Source organism: Lampetra planeri, chromosome 27 (genome assembly GCF_965212315.1).
Source record: "Lampetra planeri chromosome 27, kcLamPlan1.2.h2, whole genome shotgun sequence".
NCBI classification, from domain to species: domain Eukaryota; kingdom Metazoa; phylum Chordata; class Hyperoartia; order Petromyzontiformes; family Petromyzontidae; genus Lampetra; species Lampetra planeri.
The window spans coordinates 5,934,206-5,953,438 of NC_136133.1; the positions used below are offsets into that span (position 1 = coordinate 5,934,206).

At 48.7% G+C, this 19,233-nt stretch overlaps 1 protein-coding gene across 1 annotated transcript in view; it reads right to left on the bottom strand.

Moving 5' to 3' along the window:
- Positions 1–213: 213 nt before the first annotated feature.
- ARID2 (AT-rich interaction domain 2) overlaps positions 214–19,233 on the bottom strand; it is a 106,236-nt gene continuing 87,216 nt past the window's right edge. The window contains exons 13-21 of the mRNA XM_078607359.1: positions 18,990–19,124; positions 17,767–18,008; positions 12,738–16,158; positions 11,183–11,321; positions 9,983–10,080; positions 8,870–9,062; positions 6,280–6,371; positions 4,862–5,044; positions 214–2,278 (exon numbers count right to left, since the gene is read on the bottom strand). Coding sequence (XP_078463485.1) covers positions 4,885–5,044; positions 6,280–6,371; positions 8,870–9,062; positions 9,983–10,080; positions 11,183–11,321; positions 12,738–16,158; positions 17,767–18,008; positions 18,990–19,124 — 4,480 coding nt within the window. The 3' untranslated portion in view covers positions 214–2,278; positions 4,862–4,884. The remainder of the gene's footprint in view (positions 2,279–4,861; positions 5,045–6,279; positions 6,372–8,869; positions 9,063–9,982; positions 10,081–11,182; positions 11,322–12,737; positions 16,159–17,766; positions 18,009–18,989; positions 19,125–19,233) is intronic.

The following is a 19,233-nucleotide window of genomic DNA, read 5'->3' on the forward strand; positions in this document are numbered from 1 at the left end:
CACACTTCTTAAGTACCACTTCCATCATTTTGCGTGGTCTAGTGCAATGTAATTAATGCTACAGACGCATTTCTCAAGAAAGTAGGTATAGCCCGGACATTCAGGATGTTCTACTGCCAGCCTCGTTCTAGAACAGGGTGGTGGTGTGGGGGGGTGGTTGTTTGTGGCCTTTCGTCAAAATGGATTTAATGGAAGAGGTCCGAATGAACGGTGTAATTTGCGCAGACTTTTTATTCACAAACGTTTAACTCAACAAAGCAGAAAAAAATGCTATTATTGGCAGGTTCACAGCAGTTAAAACTGTTGATGGGGAGGTGGGGGGTAGGAGGGCACACATATCTCATTCACTTTTTTTTCGCCGCTATTTTAAATGGGGTGGGGGGTAGCAAATTAAGTTATACATTTGAAGGATTCTTTTGAAGCAACCGCATGTACACAGCGGAAGCGCACGCAGACAATTTTAAACGAGGACATTTGAAGTAAAAAAAGAGAGGAAAAAAAAACATGAGTATGGAACATTTTTCACACTGGCACAGAAATACAAATATAATACAAAGAAGAAATTCCTGTATAAAATGTATGTATTAAACCAATTTTTACATACAAAAATTAACCTCCTATACAAGTAGATATTTGTACTAAACATCAGGTTTGCGTTTGGGATTAAAAACGTTCACTGGTTGACGCGCTGATGAGCAACCAGCTGTTTAACGGGAGGGGGGAGGGCGACAGAAAAATCCAAATTTTGAGAAACGCTCCGTTACCGGACAAACATTACAATCAGGTTGTGAGTATACGGTACATACATAGCCACAACTGGTCACATTTTTCTCTTTTTTTGTTTAAACAAATGTTACATCCGTACCGTGAAAAACGGAGAAATAAAATTGCATTAAATAATTACCATTTAAACGTTTATTTTTTATTATTCATGAACTTTATTGTTGTAAAAAAAAAAGTTATAATTCAAAAAAGAAACGCCGAGCCATTTGTGTAAATTCTCAGCCATTTTCACTTTGCGTTCATGCACACAAAATGAAGACCTTTCGGCTGACCACTGGTGTTTAAGAGTATAAACTACCCCTTTTAAATGGGTAGTGCACAATGCACACTATTCACATATGTACATCAATATCAACCGACACAAACAATAAAACCCCCAAAACGAAAGCTAAACCATTCTCACGTGTTTCAGTTACATGACAATCGAATTTTTTTTTCTTTCTATTTTACTTACATTTAACTTTTTTTTTGTTAATGTTTTTTTTCTTTCACAAAGGAATTTCATTTATTGTAAAAGGAGGTTATAATCCCACAGGTTCTTGCCCTCATACAAGCATCTTTTTTTTCTTGACCTGTCCCTGGACTAAAGTGTAAAAAATATTTAGCAATAACACCTTTACAAATGACCATATTTTTTTTTTACAGTACAACGCAAGAGATTGGATATATGCATACATATCTATCTTTTTAACGTTATTATTTTTAAGCGTGGGTCTAATGCAGAAAGCTGTCACGAGAGTCCGAGCTCTGGTCCAAAAGTGTTTAAGCGTGAAGAGTGGTCCATATTTGTTTACACTATACAGCGTTCTTTTTTCTTGCTGAAACATCAGGTTAGTTTATGCTGGTGTGAAGACAAAATGTCACAGAAAACCAAACTCACTCGGAGAAAAATCCTCTTTTCCCTCTACCGCTCCCCATCTCGAATCGATGCTTCTTGCGCTAACAGTCTTGGCGTTGCGTGAACTTAAAATAAAAACACAACTGCGAAAAACAAATTAACAAAAACGCATACTTTCCAACTCGTGAATTCGCTGGGTATTCGTGTTTCATCTTTTCTCCTTTTACCCCCACACACCCCCCTCCCCATCATATCTTCTTCGCGACTTTAAAAGAACTTCATTTCGCAAGGCATTGTTTCCCCGTGCCACGCACGGCAGGTTTGTGGTCGCCTGGCTTTTTCTTCATGCCCACCTCCCGACTGCTCCAATCGCTGCCCCCACCCCGGTCCCCGCACCCCCCCCCCCTAGCCTGCTATGGGCCTCCCTGCGCTGAATTTCAGTACAGAAGTTCAAGTTCTTTGTTGTTGCGTAAATCTCGCCAAATCGATGGACAGCGCCGTGTGTCGTTTGCTGCGGACGGCGGAAGATGACCACCTCAGAGCACGTGCTCTGAGCACACGGCTTTATTGCCGAGCCTTGATCGTCTTCACCAGTATATGGGATGCCAAGCTCCCACACACGCGTGCGCATGTGTGTTTTCCAACTTTAAACAGCGACTTCATTATCGGCGGTTGTGTCATCGTTTTAAGTCAGCGGGGAGGAACAGGGGTGGGGTGGGGTGGGGTGGGGAAAAAATAAAACCACAAGTTAATTTTATAGGGCACCAAAGTAAGGATATTACCAGTCCACGTTTCACCGGAGCGGTGATCCATAAGCTTGTGGCAATTGATGCTCACACAAGCGTTCTTTCTCGGTGTTAATTTGCTTTTTTAAACCCTTCAAATTCGAGATACACTCTCTCCAGTGTGAATCTCACCCCCCCACCCCCCCCAATCGATGAATCTGTACTCGCCTTTCTCACTTAATTTGTAAAATTCTATTTTGAAAATATCCAAAGGGCATTTCATGAAAAAAAGATTTGAAAGTTAAGCCAATTAAAAATGCTTTGGTAAGAATTGGTTATCATTCAATATTGTGGTGCACAGTGGGAAAAAAAACGCTTTTGCAACAGAGCCTGTCCAAAGATACTTTCCAATTGAGCTCTTTATAAATACTCACATAATGAACAACACTTTACCACAACCCGAACAAAAACCTATTCACACTTTGAAGTAAGCAAAATGCAATAACGTTCAGGGCGCTACAACGGTGCTCAACGAGCACAAACGACAGCATCCAGACATTCCGTCGACGGGGTGGGGGGGGGCGACTTTAACTCTCTCCCCATGCTTCCCAACGTTTGTCCTCAAACACGACCCCAAAATCAAACTCTGCAATGTTTTTCCAATACTAATGGAGCAGTAGGTGGCCAGCTCAATTTGCCTAAGGACATCCTGCTGCTGTGGGTGGGGGGGGGCGGCAGCGTATAGACGAGGGAAGGCCATGGATTTTTAACGGCTAAGAAATGGGAGTGGAGGAGTGGAGGAGGAGGGGGGGGGGGGCAGGAAGAAAGTAGTGAAGAAGAATGAGATCCGGCTCAAATGTCCGGAGCCTCAGAGACGGTGGCAACAGCTCGGTAAGCGTACAAGTGGCCGCCGATTTAATTCTCCGTTCTAGGCTGCGTCGCTGGCTCATCGCTGGACGCTGCGGGACATTGTACGCGACGGGAAGCGCTGTGGGGGAGCGCTGTTGGGAGCGCTGTGGCCAAACCCCTCCCCACTCCCGCGCCCCCACCGTTGCGACCAAAGGAAAAGAAAACATAACGCGCGGAGGAGTCTTGAACCGAAACGTCTTGTGCAAAGTTTGCAACATGTTTTACAGTTAGCACCGGGACTGTTTGCGACTTTGCACGCGCACGCACGCACGCACAAGGGATACAAATATATCGCACGTTTTGCCAAGTCCTCTTTCTGAGATATGAAAAAAAACGTAACGATGAAACTCTAGCAAGCACGCCACGCGCCTGCGAATACCCAATAAACGTGTTACACCTCTCAAGTCGCGGCATGTGGTTCCAAGTTGCCGAGCGTTCGAGTTTGTCAGCGTGTGCAGCAACGCACTGGCTACCGTAAACTCTACCGCAAAAGCAAGTGGGCACACACGAAATCAAAAAATAATGCATCTACGTTTATTTTTTTTGCAAAGGTATTTTGCATCAAGTTATACCGTTTGAATGACCGCTTGCCTTCAGTTGGAAACGTTCATTCTGTAATTTAATGCAGGTGCCTTTTTAATTTACACAATAAATTCAACAAAGTAGCCACAATAATTTACAATATTTTCTCTTGTAAAAACTGATGAAAACAAAAGTTGACAGTTGACTGAACTTAAAGAAGCTGTAACTTTGTATCAAATTAATTGACCGAGAGACGTTACCAATCCTCAACATTTCAACCATTCTAAAATAAACTCAAAGGTCCTAACCAATGCGGGTTCAAATGTATTGTAATGTCTTGGTTTAAAAGTAGGGAAAAAGGCATCTACCCTTTGTATATTAAAATATTTAATGCCATTTAATCGAATAAATTTACCCTTATATTATAGTAAACAACCACTGTTTCTGTTTTATTTTAAAAAGCCTTACTTTCTGAAAAAAAAAGTATTCCCAGTGTGTGCGTGTCTCTCTCTCTCTCTCTAGAATCCTAAAGTGGAATATATCTCCTCGGGAAAAAGCACAAATCTAAACTATCTAAGGACCAATATTTTAAAATGACTGCCACCGCTGCTACTGGTCTTGTTTAAAACCTATTTCGCTTCCCACTCCCCACCACACAAGACGAAGATATTCCACACAGAATTGAGGAAACGTAGTGAGGACGAGCGATTCTCCAGGTAACGTCCAAGATTTTCAAAAAATAGATACTTTTTTCTTCTTTGCAGAGGCCGGATGAGACGTTGGAGCAGCTGGGAAGAAGGGCAGCAGTGGGAGGGGGGTGGGTGGGTGGGGAGGGATGAGGTGGTGGGGGAGTTCGGGGCGGTGGTGGGAAGGTGCACAACGGGGACACTTTCTCAACTTCACGCCGGGGCGGTGTCGTGTCTCTCTCACGTGCGCGCCAGGAACATTTTTGTGAGTTCACTTCCTTTCCGGGAGAGTTCACCCCCCACCCCCCACACCACCACCACCACCACCCCCGCCGCCGTGATTGTCCGCTGCAGTTACAGAGATGCGCACGTACGCGAGCGAGCGCGCGCGCACGTACCGAACCGCCCCCGTCCGAGGGCGCTAGAGTCTCTGGTCGTCGTCCGCGGGAAAGCGCGCGTGCCGTCTCTGCGGCGACGCCGGGTGCTGAGCGAGTTCGTACAGACACTTGGCGAGCGTGCTGGAGCCCTCCATGCCACTCAGCGCCATCGTGGAGAGGTGAGCCTCGTGCCGACGCACCAGCCTGCGGTCGGGGACATGGCCGGCGCGCGTCAGAACGCAGAGACGGGGGGCGTTGAGGCCGATGCGTTACCCTAGGCCGCGAAAGCTGTGGCTCGTGAACGACTCTCAAAAACACTTGGGGGTTTCTCTACAGCATCAGTGGCTGTTAGGGGTTCACATTACCCATCACAAAGCAAGAGGAGATATTACAAATTTGAGGGTCCCCCCCACGAAAGAGAAATCGTTAATGTGGTCCTCAGTCACTACGTACACAATATATATTGCAATTGCTTAAATGGCCAATAACATAATTTTATAAAGCTGCAGGACGTGTGATAATATATTACAGTGCTAAACTATAGAGCAGTGGTTCTTAATCTTACCTGCAGCCCGCACCCGTTTATGTTCTCAGAAATGGCATCTCGCACCCCTAGGTAAAGAACCATTGCTATCGAGGTACCATCTACATTGTAACACGTTGCAATTCCAGACACTCGCCCATGATGGCTTCGGCCAGACCTGGGTGACCCATCGCTACCAACAACCGCACTGACCAACGCAACGTGGGGGGAGGTCTTTATCCAGCAATATATTGACAAAGGACTGCATACATATACATAAGATATCCGTATAAAATCACTCTTATCCAGATTTTTTGAACGGAGACAAATATACAAATTTAATCCATAATACAGGTTTTTTGGGGTTAGATCACGTAAATATATAAATGTGTCGTTAAACCCGCCACAGCCAATTAGTGAGGTTTGTCACGTAAACAGAAAGTGCCAATTCGTTACTAATACAGCACTAGTGTGTAGTATAGTGTATAGTAGTGTAGTGTATAGTAGTGTAGTGTATAGTAGTGTGTAGTATACTAGTACAGCACACCGGTGCATTGGAGAGCAAAGCCACAACATTTACAATCTGAGTATGACCTTTCGCCAGTAACTACAACCAGCTTTATCTCCGTGCAAAAAAGGAAATGGTATCCATATTCTTGGTTCTTTCGGTAAAGTCACGTAGAATGGAAATAATAAAATAAAACAGAAAAAACAAATATATTCTATTATGTTATTATTTCTATTCTACGTAGAATGGAAATAATAAAATAAAACATAATAAACAGATATATTTTATTATTTTATTATTTCCATTCTACGTGACTTTACCGAAAGAACCAAGAAGATGAATCCCTGCAGTCACGAAAGCTTAAAATCGAGAAATGGTATCCGTGTACTCAAACGTGCAGATGCATACCTCCTCCCGGACTCCGAGTGCCTGGCAATATTGCGGAGCACGAGACAAGCCGTTATCCTGATACTTTTTGTGATGGGTCCTTCCTTGTCGTCCTGGACAGCACACCAGACGAGAAACAACGTAGCGTACGATTGAACCAATGGCTGATGGCCGGGCACCACAGTAGCCGACACATCCCAGAGTCGCTGCCAACGTCCACAGCTTGGTGTGGACGCCAACAACGACAAAAAAACACTGTCAATTTCGGAGCTTTCGTGACTGCAGGAATTATTCTTTGGTTCTTTCGGTAAAGTCACGTATAAAGATAAAATAATAAATTAAATAATAGCATACTACGACGTTTCGATTGCAACACAATCAATCTTCATCAGGTATAAAAGAAATAGCAACAAAAATCTAACCAGAAAACTAGACAGACATACAAGCAGACAGACATCACAAGGACACACAGAGAGAGAACACATATCGGCACAAAGAGAGAGGTCGTTTCTGTGACGAGGCCTTAAATATAGAGAGGGGGCGGGGGCGGAGAGAGGGAGGGGGCAGAGAAAAATTAGCATGTCAACATGTCGTCCACTCATTGACATGCTAATTTTTTCTCTGTCCCCTCCCTCTCTCCGCCTCCGCCCCCTCTCTATATTTAAGGCCTCGTCACAGAAACGACCTCTCTCTTTGTGCTGATATGTGTTCTCTCTCTGTGTGTCCTTGTGATGTCTGTCTGCTTGTATGTCTGTCTATAGTTTTCTGGTTCGATTTTTGTTGCTATTTTTTTTATACCTGATGATGATTGCTTGTGTTGCAATCGAAACGTGGTAGTATGCTATTATTTAATTTATTATTTTATCTTTATACGTGACTTTACCAAAAGAACCAAAGAAAAAAACACCGCTTGGGCTGGACCGATTTGAAGCGCAATGCACTCCAAGCACGCCCGTTTCTCGTCCAACGCCTTCAAATTACCCCGCCCAGAGCCCTCCTGAGTCACTGCCAGGTCAGCTCGTGCACTCCTGTGCGGTCACAGGAGATACGGTGCATCATCTCGATTGGCTTCTGATATCCCTGGCCGTAACTTATTTAAATAATATTCCCGTTTTTTTTTTCTTCCAATGTTTCAAGCACTACTGCTGAGCAAAGCCTCATGACGAGCTGCAAATAACCTGCAAATGCTTCTTAACACATTTGTCCCACACCCGACGCTCTCACACACATTACGTGCAGAATCTCGCACATTAACAAAGCTTCAAATTTATTTTCGACAGCATGGGACACACAAACTGTGTGTGGTACCAAAAAGATTATGTTAACTACCTCGCCTGGTATACTGGAAGTCGTGGGTTCGATCCCGACCCTGACGCCTGTATATTTGGAGTTTTCATGTTCTCCCCAGAGTCACGTGGATTTTTCTCCAGGTCCTCCGGTTTTTCCCTTATTTAGAATCTAAGCTAAACTATTTTTATTTTACCAGGTAAGGCCCACTGAACTATACAGCTCTTCTTCAGAAGCGACCTGTCCAAAAATAATAGCTGAACGAAGTGGCTTATCACGTGGAAATTGATCGCAGCCAAATATTATAAATGGACGTCGATTCTAAATGTAGAGGGGAAAACCAGAGGATCCGGAGGAAAATCCACGCGACCACGGGGAGAACATGCAAACGCCGAATATACAACAGGCGTCAGGGTTTGAAAAGAACCCACGACCTCCTGTCTACCAGGCCGAGTTAGCTTCGGTTTAGTTAACATGTCAAAATCTAGATTTAAAGCTTTCGTGACTGCAGGGATTCATAATAATTATATTATTATCTATATATATAAAATCGCAAATCTGTCTGTCTGTCTGTGTGTCTGTCTGTCTGTGTGTCGCAGGACCATACGCAGTTTCATTGGACGAAATGTGAGGGATTTGCGAGACACGATTGGTCCGTTTGGTTTTCCACGGCGGTTGCCCCTGGCAACGGGTAGCGACGCATTCGCTGCGGGGTGGACGCCATTTTTAATTCCCGTTAAAAATATGCGCACGCATTAACACGCGACTCTGAGGTAAATTCATCAAAGTTTCACGTCCTCTTCACTCCCCCCCCACCCCAATGTGTGCAATTACTATTATAGGGTCGGTAGATAATAAAATTATAGCGATTAGACAGTATTATTGTAGCGCGGGGGGGGGGGTAACGGCCCCAGTACCCAGCCTCAGCCGGGTGGGCAATTTAGGCGAGGCCGGAGGCTCTGCACGGTACTAGGCCTCGACACCCCACCACACTATAGGCCGTACATATTACTGCACAGCGGCCCAGGAGATCGTGGCTGTGGGGGGGGGCAGGGGTAGCAGCCCATCTGTGTATATATGTAAGGTTATTAAGAAATATATTTTTCACCCGGGCAACGCCGGGTACTTCTGCTAGTAGTAATATATTATAGTAGTTTATTATATTATTATTATTATACTATTTTATAATGTTGTATATTTATTATTTTATTATTTCCCTTCTACGTGACTTTACCGAAAGAACCAAGAAGATGTTAAAATCGGCGGGTGAACGAACGGGGGACCGGGCTCACGGATTAGCATCGCCCGTGCACGAGCGGTTTACCGTGAAGTCGCGGAAGGTGAGCGAGCGGGAACCCCGGCGCAGAGCGAGCATGGCAGCACCCGGGTGTCCCGCCAGGGTTTTCACCGGGCGGCCGTGCGCGGCAAACCCTGGGGGAGTGCCAGCCAGCGGCGGCGTTGCCAGCGGTCGTGCCGACGCTCCCATCGATGCTGCCGCGGGGTTTGAGGGAGCGTGGCTGCAGGGGCGAAAACGAGGGCAGACAAGGGAGTGTTTGAGAGACACGATTTGGCCGAGAGGCGGTGCACAGGCGGACGACGGAGATGAACAGGGAAGGGGGGAGGGAGAGATGGGAGTGGAAGGAGGGAGGGAGGGAGGGAGGGATGGGAGCGGAGGGAGGGAGGGATGGGAGGGGAAGGAGGGATGGGAGGGGAAGGAGGGAGATGGAGGGTGCAAGGGTGTGAGGGAAGAAGAGAGATTTCAGTATCGAAGGAGAAGATACAATGGGGAAGGATGGGAAGCAGGAAGGCAAAAAAAAAGTTAGTGAAGGAGAGAGTGAATATGAATGAGAGATAGAATGGGGAAAATGTGTGTAAGGAGAGAGATCAAGGCATGGGATGGAGTGACATGTGCCTGTTAAAAATAACGCTTTTGTTAATATTGCAACATATTAGGGTGGATATTTGACCTTCTTCTTGGTTCTTTCGGTAAAGTCACGTAGAAGGGAAGTAATAAAATAATAAAAATAAAACATAATAAAACAATTGTTTTATTATGTTTTATTTTTTTATTTTTATTTTTATTATTTTATTACTTCCCTTCTACGTGACTTTACCGAAAGAACCAAGAAGATGAATCCCTGCAGTCACGAAAGCTTTAAATGGATATTTGACGTTGCCTATCTGGCAAGAGCTGGAATAGAAGAAGTGTCAATTACTCGGTTGGTGTTCAATGTGGAATGACTATTCAAGTTTGCTGTTTGCCAGAAAATTGGCCCTGGAAACTGGAAGTAATTTTCAACATATTTAGTTTAACATCCCCTTTGATCTACCCCCGCGACACGTGTTACGTGCGCTAGCGTACACGACAAGCCTCCACTGTTTCTCATGGCAGTGCCAGTGTACGCAGGCGATTGTTGGTCACTGTTGGCGAGCTCACCTGGAAGGCTGCTGTTGCTGCTGCTGCTTTTCGGACTGTATTTTTTCTTCCAGTTTTTTAAGCCCTGCCTGCAAGGCTTCTTTCGTACAGTGCTTATCCTGGAAACAAACAAAAAACACATGCCGTCGCTGTTAACGCTAAGCGTATAAGCCTTTAAAACCAACATGCACGCCGTTTGTTAACACACGTTTAACATCAAAGATCCAATCGCATTACTTTAAATGGCAGGCCAAGGGTCTGGCATCATTTATAATTACACCGAGTAATAAACATTGATCGATCAACTTAACATCTTGGCATTAACATACTGTATTGTAAATCAGCATTATTAACATGGGTGGGTAAAGGTGCAATGCTTGAAAGGGCTCGGGCTACTACAATATTTATAATGCAAGGCATTGCTTTGCTTAATATTGGTTTATTTGAGCTAATATTGTTTTGTATTGATGCCCTTTTATCATGTGAGAAGGCATTCACAACAAATGTTCTGGCTGACATAACGGTAAACATTTGGTTATACGTAGACAGATATTTTCACTTTGGCTGCCTCTAATTTCGAGTTACCTTCAATTTATAACGTGGAGATTATGGCTAACTCACTGTGAATCTAGATGTCGGTGTCTTTATGTGCACATTAAAAGGTCTGTGATTTGGTCATTCCCAATTAAACTATTACTGGGTTTCAAGAAAAATTGAAACATTGAGAGCAATAAATGTGATGCTGTGTGTAGCCAATTTTTGCAAATAACTATGCACCCCAAGAAACCAAGTTATTTCCTTATGGAAATGCACATTTGAGTCAAGAATCGACAAAACCCCCCCCCCCCCCACCGTATAGCCTTAACAGACTGTTGGGGCAAGTGCTGTTAACGTGCACCCACGAGGGGGGGGTGGGTGGGTGGCCAACACCACGCCCGGCCTCCTTGGTCTCCCTCTGGCAATGTTGACACACCGCACCAGCAGGTACTCATATGAGGCCTAGTGAACCGAGGAGAGATTATTGCCACTGGTGTTGGTGGCTGTGAGTGCAGCGCGCTGACCGCTACACTACTGCTAAACTGCTACGCCACCTAATTACAAATCTCATTACACACATACACACGTATGTGCAAGCGCAGTGTGCGTGAAACGCTTCTGTGCCGACACAAGCACGTCGGTGTGTGTGCGCGTGTGTGCGCGTGTGCGCGTGTGCGCGCTGACCTGGAGGTGAGTGATGAACGACAAACGCTGGCGATCATGGGCCTCGCATGCCTCCCAGAGACAGCGGCCCGGGTACACGCCCGCCCGGCCGTGTTCGCTCACCGCGTGCCGGAACACGTGGCCGTTCGTCTCGAACCACCTGGGAGAACGCAAAGCCACGTTCACACGCGTCTCGAGCGTAACAACAACGAAAATAATTTTACATTTATAAGTCGCAATTTCACCTGGGGATCTCAGGTTGGTCCACCATGGGACACGTGGACAGCGCGTGTATAAACACACAAGACAAAGGTCTCCCGTGTAGCCTTTAACAGAGTATTAGGGCAAGTGCTGTTAGGAGCGAGTAGCAGAGCCTATGAAGGCCGGCACGGCACACGAGGGGGTTAGGTGGCCAGCAACCACGCCCATGCAGCCCACACCTTTGGGCCTGGTTACAGGTGGTTGTGGAAGTATCTAAACATGCGGGCAGTTTGTACATTGAACTTCTTTCGCACCGGAGGTTGCGGGAGTTTGCGAATTCTCTTGCTCGCTCACTGGCGTACAGACACACACGCGATCTCATCACTCCATCTCCATGTTGGTCATTCTCTCAAGTGTCTTTCCTCCTTTGGCTACCAATTCACCACCAATTTTGTCTATCTGCAATTATCCCTTCTGGCGATGTCCTGCCTAAGGCCGCTTGCTTTGCTTGACATTCGATGTGCTGGTGTTTGATTTGCATTTTGATCTCTGAGCCGTGCGTAAAGCCACGTGTAAAGAAGCAACAAAGTAAAAACGAGGAGAGGAGTCGGGCAGGGAGAAACGCTCTCACCAAGTCTATCCGTAGCAAGGCGAGCACATTTTCCCAAAAAAATTAATCGAAGAAATGAAGGCATCAGACGACAAATAGTTAAACTTAAAACATATTTAAGGCCACCCCACAGAGACGATCACCCCTCTCTGTTACCTGTGTTGCTCCCGCTATGTATCTTGGTGATATCTGTCTGCTAATATGTCTGTCTATAGTTTTTCTGGTTAGATTTTATGTCGCTATTTCATTATACCTGATGATGATTGCTTGTGTTGCAATCGAAACGTCGTATTCTATTATTTAATTTAATTTATTATTTTATGTTTAGACGTGACTTAACCGAAAGAAACAAATAATTAAAACATAGGTTTGAGTTAAAGTGGAAGAGAAGTAAAAGCTCTCATATCCAGATCCCAGAAAGCCACAATTTTGGGTCAGCCAGGAGGCTTCCCAAAACAATTTGGTAATAAAAATTAGAATAAATGACTGTGTGAGTAAGGTCCACATGGCTGAAATGTCAAAAAAAGTGAGTCCACTCACTGTGTATAGATCAGGATAAGAACATTGCTTAACAAATGCAAGTCGATATCGGTCACATTCATTATACCGACTTGTGTGTACATGTCGTGCATTTGCACTCTCCATAAACCCATGGGACTTGCACTGAAAACGAGAGGACACGTGGAAACTCTCCAACACGCAACAGGCCAAACATTTTCCTTGCTTTAACGTGACATACTAAAGGTTGGAGGCGCACCAACGTACCGTCTGCACCCCTTCCACAGGCACATGAAGTGCTGGTTGGGCTTGCGTGTCAGCTCAAGGGACGGTGGTGGTGGTGGCGGTGGTGTCGGGGTTGCCGGGACCGCAGCGGAGGGTATCTGCATCACTTGCTGCGTTGCCTGCTGCTGCTGCACCATTTCAGCTGGGGCGCACGCCACAGTCCTGGTTAGCGACTCGCCGGCCGACACTATCCGCACGCCGACCTTGTTAGGCACGGCCGTGGCAAGCAGGGCGTCCGAGCCATCGTGCGGCCTCTTGAGTGGCGGTCGCTTACAGTCACCGTCCTTCGGCGCTACCGGGTGCACCGCCGCCGGCGCCTGTCCATCATGAGACACCGTCATGGTCAACATGGGAGTGGGCGAGGGGTTCGTCGTCGGCGCAGGCGTTGCCGTCGTCGTGGGGGGGGCGGCCGGACACTGCTCGGACCTGGCGTTGCCATGCGGCGCCTGGGGCTTTGGCGAGCCGGGTGCCATGCCGTTGTGCGACAAGGCGGGGGGCAGCGTCGGGGACGGCGCGTCGCAGCCGGAACGCAGCGCGGACGTGGGTCCGTTTGTCGAGGGCAGACACTGCGGTTTCGAGTCCCTCTCGTCCGACAGCTCACCGTTGCCCATGTGGTTCTGCACCGGCGTGGCCTTGTGATTGTGGACGCTGTTGGGTATGTAAGTCTCCTCTCCCTTGGTCATGTCGGAGTCGCCGTTCACCAGCGGGCGCTGCTGCTGCTTCAAGAGTTCGCTTTTGAGATCCTGAGTGCTGTCCAGGATGCCTGTGGAATTGAGGTTGACTGGGTTGATCTGCTGCTGCTGCTGCTGCTGCTGTTCGCACGTCATGTTGCCTGGGCACGGCGGGCTGAGAGGTAGTTCCACTTTGTTATTCCTGCCGTTGGGAAGGGCTGAGAAATTCGTAGCAGACGCCTCGCCATTAGCTGCCGGCCGGCTCGGGCTGTCAGGCGGCCGAGTGGGGCTGTTCTTGGAATCGTCGCACCCCATTGGTGTGCCGAGCGCTTCCGCCTTGAGTTCTGGCGCTACCGCCCCTGCGGGCGGTGGTAGCGACAGGACGCCGTCAGCTGCCAGGTTGGTCTGGTTTTGCCAGAGCGAGCTGCCCCCGCCGGTGAGCGGCGAGCTGATGTTGTTCAACGCGGGCATCCCATGGTTGTGCGTTGCCGGGGTCGCACTGATCACGGACGAATTTCCCGCGCTGCTCGCTGCAAAGCCTGCGCTTGGCATCATGGTGATGGCTACTTGGCTGGCCCCACTGCTGATGATAGGGCCCGGCACCAACTGCATGTGGGAGATGGGAAGCGTCTGTATGCCGCTCTGCGACGTGTGATGTATTACCTGGAATGAACTCTGGCCAACCAAGAACGGATGAGCCTGCGCTCCTGGTAGATGCGATGCCGGTTGTCCCATCACAATCTGCTGCGTGGGGAGCCCGTGATTCGTCGTTGGTCCCACCAGAAGCTGCTGTTGTTGTTGCTGCTGCTGCTGCTGCTGCGTACCCGGTAATGTGGGCTGCCCGCTGCCAACAACCTGCGGCTGTCCACTCATCACGATCTGCTGTCCGCTTGTTGCTGGCCCGACTACGATCTGAGGTGCGTGTGGGCATGTTGCCTGCCCAACTATTATCTGCTGCCCACCTGCTTGGCCCACCACCAAGTGCTGCCCTGATGCTGGCCCTGCCTGCCCGACCACAAACTGCTGCAGTTGTCCACCCTGCGCCGTGACAAGGCCACCCGCGCCCGGTCCAGACGTCACCTGGTAGACCACCTGCGGGCTTGCTGGCCTCGGCAAGGTTTGCGACGTCTGCGGGACCGCCAGGATCATCTTGCCGGCGGGCGTCACGGCATTTCTCCGCGGCAAGAGCAGCTGCTTCACCAACGGCGACGTGGAGTCCTGCATCGGGGTCGCCTGCTGCAGGGCCGCTGCTCCGCTGACCGCCGGCTGAATTGGCTGCTGCTGCTGTTGCTGGTGCTGACAACGTATCGTGAGCATCTGATTTAGCGTGGGGACACCGGAAGGTATTCCGACCACCTGCGGGGCCACGCAAGCGGACATCTGCGGCTGTACTCCCGCCATGCTGCTAATGCCGCCACCGCCGCCGTGCGGAGTTGGGGTGAGTTGCCGCTGGTGTGGCTGCCCGGCGAGCACTATCTGATGCACGGCTGGGACGTGCTGGGGGCCGCCGGGTGCCATGCACGTGCCGCCCTGCTGCCCGACAATAACGTGCACCTGCTGCGGGCTCTGCAGGCTGGGTGCGGGCGTGGGAGTGCCGCTGGCCGGCTTCGGCGCGATGTTTTGGAAGGTGTGTCTCGTTGGACTCTGGATGACCGTCGGTGCCGACGCAAGCGCATGGTGCTGTTGCTGGTGGGGTGCGGCGCCGAGCATCGCAGGCTCCTGTTGCGAAGTCGCGGCCGCAGGGCCGACCGCTGCCGCTACGGCGCTGCCCCCTTGCGTCGGCAGGGCCTGGTGAAGGAAGGCGACGTGGCCCGCGGAGCTCGTCACGTGATGAACCTGACCTTGATAAAGAGCCAAATGCTGCTGCTGCTGGTTGAGCGGCTGCTGCTGCTGATGCTGCGAGACGACTTGGAACCGCGCAACAGAGTTCTGCACCGAGACGTCCATCGTTTGCGGCAGCTGAACGTGGTTAGCCACGCCGCCGCTCGGCTGCGCTGCCGACTGTATCACCGGGATGTGGCACGCGGTGATGGCGGACGGCGGCTGGGTTATCTGCAGCATCGGCTGGCCGACGGGAATGCCGCCGGCACTGCACCCGCCGCCGCCGCCGACCACAACCGGGCTGCCAGCCGGAGCGGCGCCAGGCTGGACCTGCGTCGTCACCAACGCGCCAGCCGGCTGCACGCCCGGCGTCGTCACCACCATCGTCGCCGGCGAGGCGGAGCTGTTCAGCACGGGGAAGCCCGACGATTGGGTCACGTGCACGAACTGCGTCGACGACACCACGGCGTACGTGGTCTGCACGGTGCCTTGGCTCGTTATAACCTGCCCCGCCTGTGAGAAGTGGAGCACGCCCGGCTGCTGCTGCTGCTGCTGCTGCCCCGGTTGAGCGTTGGCATGGACGACGACGCCGCCTTGCTGCGCGGTGCCCGTGATCGTCGAAGACACCGGCAGCCTCGCTTGCGTCATGATGACACCCATGCCCGGCTTGTTGGCAGCAGAGCAGGACGACACCACGACCGTTTGGTAGGCTGGGAACGAGTGAGACATCGCAGGCTGGCCGGTCGTTCTGCCAGCGGTAGGCTGGTAGGGCGGCGGCGGTGGCAGTAGGGGCAGGGGCGGCGGTGGGATGGTGGACGTGGTGTAGATGACTGGCGGGCACGGTGACTGGTGGGTGGGCAGCACCTGGGGCGGTCTCTGCAGCGTCACCATTGGGCCCTGGAGACCGATGCCTGTGGGATGGAAAATAATTGACATTGGTTAACTAGGATTACACCACTACGGCTAATATCCTTGGGCCAAAAACTTAACTAATTATATTCTTAGGTTTTTTCGGTAAAGTCACGTAGGTAAAACATTAAAATTAATAAAAGTAAAATAAAATAAAAAAATAAAAAATCACGACGTTTCAGAGGCAACACAAGCCTCCGTCTTCAGGTGGAACCGTCACAGCCACGACAGCTGTATCAAGTAAATGAGAGATTGCAGGAGCTACCACTCCGTTTATATAATGGTTGGAGAGGGGGGGGGAAGGGGCAAGTGCAGCACACTTTTTATTCATATGGTTAAGGTGAGGCTTAAGAGGGTGAGCCTTTGTTATGGAGAGGTACGGTTTGTGACTCAACCTGGCCTACCTAACAATAGTGTGAAAAGGAGAAACAACTAAACATGGTAAACCTGTGATAGTTGTCTCTCAAATAAGATTGGCCAAATAAGTGTAGTTAAATCTTTTTTGATTAATTTTAATGTTTTACCTACGTGACTTTACCGAAAAAACCTAAGAAAATGAATCCTTGCAGTCACGAAAGCTTCAAATCTAGAATTAACTAATTATCTCTGCATTTTTAGCTTATAATCAGTAATTAAGGTTAAATGAACATTTCATACATGTCTATATGAAGTTTAGTTACAATAATTTGATCTGATTAAGTTTGGAACTGTAAAAAAGCGTGAATAGCATGAAGCCGAAAAGCCTGTAGACTGATAATAGGACAGCCAGGATACTTGTGTTATCACATAACTTACTTCCTTTGACTCTATATGCTTTGGTTAAACAATACAAACATTATTCTGAGTAGTACTGATACTCCATCGGGCCAGGTGGCACATAATTTAGAGGATGATAATAGGTTTTTTTCCCATTTTTTCTGGCAACAAAACAGGTGTTATAAGATGTTAAAACACCAAACTGAAAACTTTTTACAAGGAATCAATTTAGAGTGTTGGCTGGCTCACAATCAACAGATTTTGAGTTCCAATCCTCGTAGGGGCTTCTTGAAACCCTTCATATCTCTGGGGGTTGGATAAAATGAATATCACTTTGTAGGAAGTCAAAAGTTATTGTCCTATAAACACTCACTCCAACCATATCAAACTGTAATTTGCACCATTGTCTCAGGGCTATAACACCGGCCCAAGCAAACCCACCTGGCCTTCACTGCTACTATACTACCGCCACCCCTACGGGATGTTCAAACAGCTAGACAGAGCCAATTTTAAACTCAACTATTTTTATTTTACCAGGTAAGGCCCACTGAGCAATGCAGCTCTTTTTCAGAAGTGACCTGGCCACAAATGATAGCTCAACAAAGCGGCTCATAACGTGGAAATTTATAGCAGCCAAAATACTCTAAACGTGCGTTGATTGTAAAAGTGGAGGGAAAAACCGGAGGACCCGGAGAAAAATCAACGTGACCACGGGGAGAGAGGCACGCAAAACTCCAAATATACAGCAGCAGGTGTCAGGGTCAGGATCGAACCCCTGATCTCCTGTACACCAGGCAAGGCAGTTAACGACTCTCAATTTGCAGCGTTTGTGCTTGGGCAACGGCGGGACAGACCGGGTGACGGTGCGGTGCCGCCAGGAGCGGATCCTGGGCAGGGCAGGGCGGCGTGCGTTGCCGTGGTCTCGCCAGAGTTGAGGCCGCCGGCGCGATTCGGCGTTCCCGGGCGATGCGGGACGAACGCCGCGTGGGCGGGCAGCGGCGACGGGCGCCGTCGCACCCCGACGATGTGGTACTGCACGTGGCCCGGGTTGAGGGGGTCTTCGATTCGCTTGTAGCTCAAGCCCGGAAAGATTGTCCTGCACACCAGGAAAGCATGTTGTTTCAGTACTCAACGGTGAAGTTTTCATGACAAATGCGGAACGGACGTTGCAAACGCAATTCAATGGTAGGTTGTGTGTGGCAACTATAGAAGTTTCATTTACAAAAAACTGGGACAAAAGCACAATGCACGTTTATTCATCTACCATTACTTTTGTTCAAACATCAGTAATAATGGTAATGTACAAAAACAATTCGAGACGACTTCCGATAATCTATGAGTGGACTAATTACCCCACTAAAGAGCGGTCACCTGCCTGCAAAAGCAATAACGCCGAGTGCATGCCAAGCCTACATCTGTAACTGGTGCGGCAACGCAAGCAAAGCTTAAAACAAATGACACAAACACTTGTGCATACACACATACACCTTTCCATTCTCTCAACACTGCGCGTAAAGTCGGTATGCGTACAGGTGTGTGCATTACAACAACAACCGCCATTCGCCACTAAGTGGCGGTGACGTCACCACGACGCTTGTGCCACGCTATGTGCACGTTGAGACCACGTGAGGTGTCGAACGCCTGCTGGCAGGTCACGGGGCAGACCCAGATGCCACAGGTCGACTGACCGAGATAACCGCGATGACTGGCTGATGCACCACCTGTGCCCCCTACTGTGCCAACTTGCTGTTCTTTAACCACCCGGCGCTCCGCTTGTTGTTGTGAGCGTCACTCTTCCCCCTCCGTTGTTGTTGGAGGGCGACTGCCTCTATGATACCCGGCGCCAAACTGTGCCACACGCCCTCGCGCAATAAAGTTATTTTATTTTACTTTTTCTTATAATTTCATTCCGTTGACGTGCACGTACGTCAACGGAATGGGAAAGGGTCAATTCTAGGCACGTCCTGCTATTTTCCAAAGCACCAAACTGTTTTGAAATAAATAGCAAATATTTGAAATTTTTGCACCGTTTGCGGTGTACATCGACGCTCTACGGACAGGCTGACACTGCGCTCACTTGAGGCCCTTGCTGAAGGCAGTGGAGGTGAGGATGCTGCTGCGAGCCAGCTTGCTGCACGTGGACAAGTACTCCGAGTACATGTCCGTCCTGGAGATGGACGAGTCTGACGATGCCTCGAAGTGAGAATTCATCCTGCAATTCGAGACACGCGCAAGGGGTAAATATACTCAGTCGGCTAGAATCTATATTTGCATGATCTGCAGAAACTATCATGGTACAGTTTGTGTCAGTTGTAAATGAA